Source organism: Sinocyclocheilus rhinocerous, unplaced genomic scaffold (assembly GCF_001515625.1).
Source record: "Sinocyclocheilus rhinocerous isolate Xijiao unplaced genomic scaffold, SAMN03320098_v1.1 scaffold478, whole genome shotgun sequence".
Lineage (NCBI taxonomy): Eukaryota > Metazoa > Chordata > Actinopteri > Cypriniformes > Cyprinidae > Sinocyclocheilus > Sinocyclocheilus rhinocerous.
Genome location: NW_015651483.1, coordinates 842,545 through 844,069, shown reverse-complemented (window position 1 = coordinate 844,069; position 1,525 = coordinate 842,545). Strand labels below are relative to the sequence as shown.

The 1,525-nt window shown below is 37.6% G+C and overlaps 1 protein-coding gene across 3 annotated transcripts in view; it reads left to right on the top strand.

Moving 5' to 3' along the window:
- Window positions 1-1,066, top strand: part of LOC107712870 (vesicle-associated membrane protein 4-like) — a 14,812-nt gene extending 13,746 nt beyond the window's left edge. For all 3 annotated transcript variants that reach the window (XM_016518239.1, XM_016518237.1, XM_016518240.1), the window contains one exon: window positions 34-1,066. In XM_016518239.1, the coding sequence (XP_016373725.1) occupies window positions 34-59 (26 nt within the window). In that variant the 3' untranslated portion in view covers window positions 60-1,066. The remainder of the gene's footprint in view (window positions 1-33) is intronic.
- Window positions 1,067-1,525: the final 459 nt, after the last annotated feature.

Here is a 1,525-nt window from a genome sequence, read left to right as displayed (position 1 = left end):
TTTTTTTTTTTTTTTTTTTTTTTTTTTTTGCAGTTCCTGTGATCCTGCGGTATCGCTAGTGTCTGGCTGGGAGGTTAGAGGCATGATGTACGCTTCCTCCCTCCTTTCCCTCATCTTTCTGCTGTCATTCCTCCGTACCAGAGGGGGCGCTGCACAGGGTTGGGCTGCCCACTGTATTTGCCTGTTTTGGCAGGGTCTGGAAACATAACAAACAGGGGCAGAGTTAAATTTGTGCGTGTACGACAACTCAACGTATCAAGCTCTCAAAATGAAGGCACAACACTGGTGCAGACCAATCTCTTGTATGCGCACAAACACAATGGTTATTTTGTTGTATATGCATTCAGTAAATTCAAGATTTACTATACGCAATGAAACATTGATTCAAAATTTTAGCTCTGCATTCTGGTGGTATTTCGATGTCCTCTTAATAGTTAATTAGACATTAGAGCCGTTCTGCTTATACCATGCTACCCATGTTTAACAATTCAACTGGATCCATTTCCAACATAGGTAGGTCTATGAAATACTGTTTTCTCAGGTGGGTGGGGCCAAACAGGAAACCTGATGACGTTACGCTGCGCCATGCCTGTGATGTCATCATCTGTTTGTATGACTCCTGTAAGTTTTAACATGGAGAAAACATTGGGCATAATGTTACTTAATATTTGCTGCTATTACCTGCTGTAATGTTTTTTGCATATTTGGCTACAAAGTTTTAATTGACTGGTTAATTCTGTTGAGTTGGTTATTTTGATATGAAGTTTATCATGAACAGTTTATCATGCTTGTAAAATGGTTTATGTAAAAATTGTAGTTATCTTCACTGGTGTAATTTTAACAGCTTGTATTGGTCAGTAATGTAATAGTTGTGTGTGATGATGATTTGGTTGACTTGCTGAAGGTGACCTGAACACACCTGTACACTTGGTTTAATCCTATTATTTTACTGACTGTTTTTTTTTTGTTATATTTATTTGTAAATATCTATTCCCTAAACAAGTCAGCACTGGCTTTCCATTGGGAGACTGTGAAATAATCTTGCATTTAAATAAAGTGATTTTAAAGGGCATCTCATCTGATCTGATTCATTGCGTTGGAATTGAGGTGTCTTCAATTCAGGCATGATTTGACAGGATTACAGTGAGAAGCCATTTATCAAGCAAGACTCGACAATGACAAAAACACTGCCTATCAGAACATTTTCTTTGGTCTTGTTCACACAGAACGCATTAAAACAGACGTGTTTAACTGTTGTGCACTCGCTTCTTTTGAAGCGTTTACCGTTCTAAAAAGGCAGTGCTCAAGTTACAAAAAGTCCAACTTTTTTTTCCAAAACTTTTTTTTTTTAAATTCCACTGCCCTGTGCCTTGACTATTTAAATGAAAAAACATGTTGTGTTTGTGAATTGTATGGAGCCCCTAAGTGGACATAGTAGTAGAAAAAAAATTGAGCTTGGAGGGAAAATTATATTTCCATGCTTTTGTGCTGTCTGCAATGGAAACCTGTTTCCGCCACTGAAATG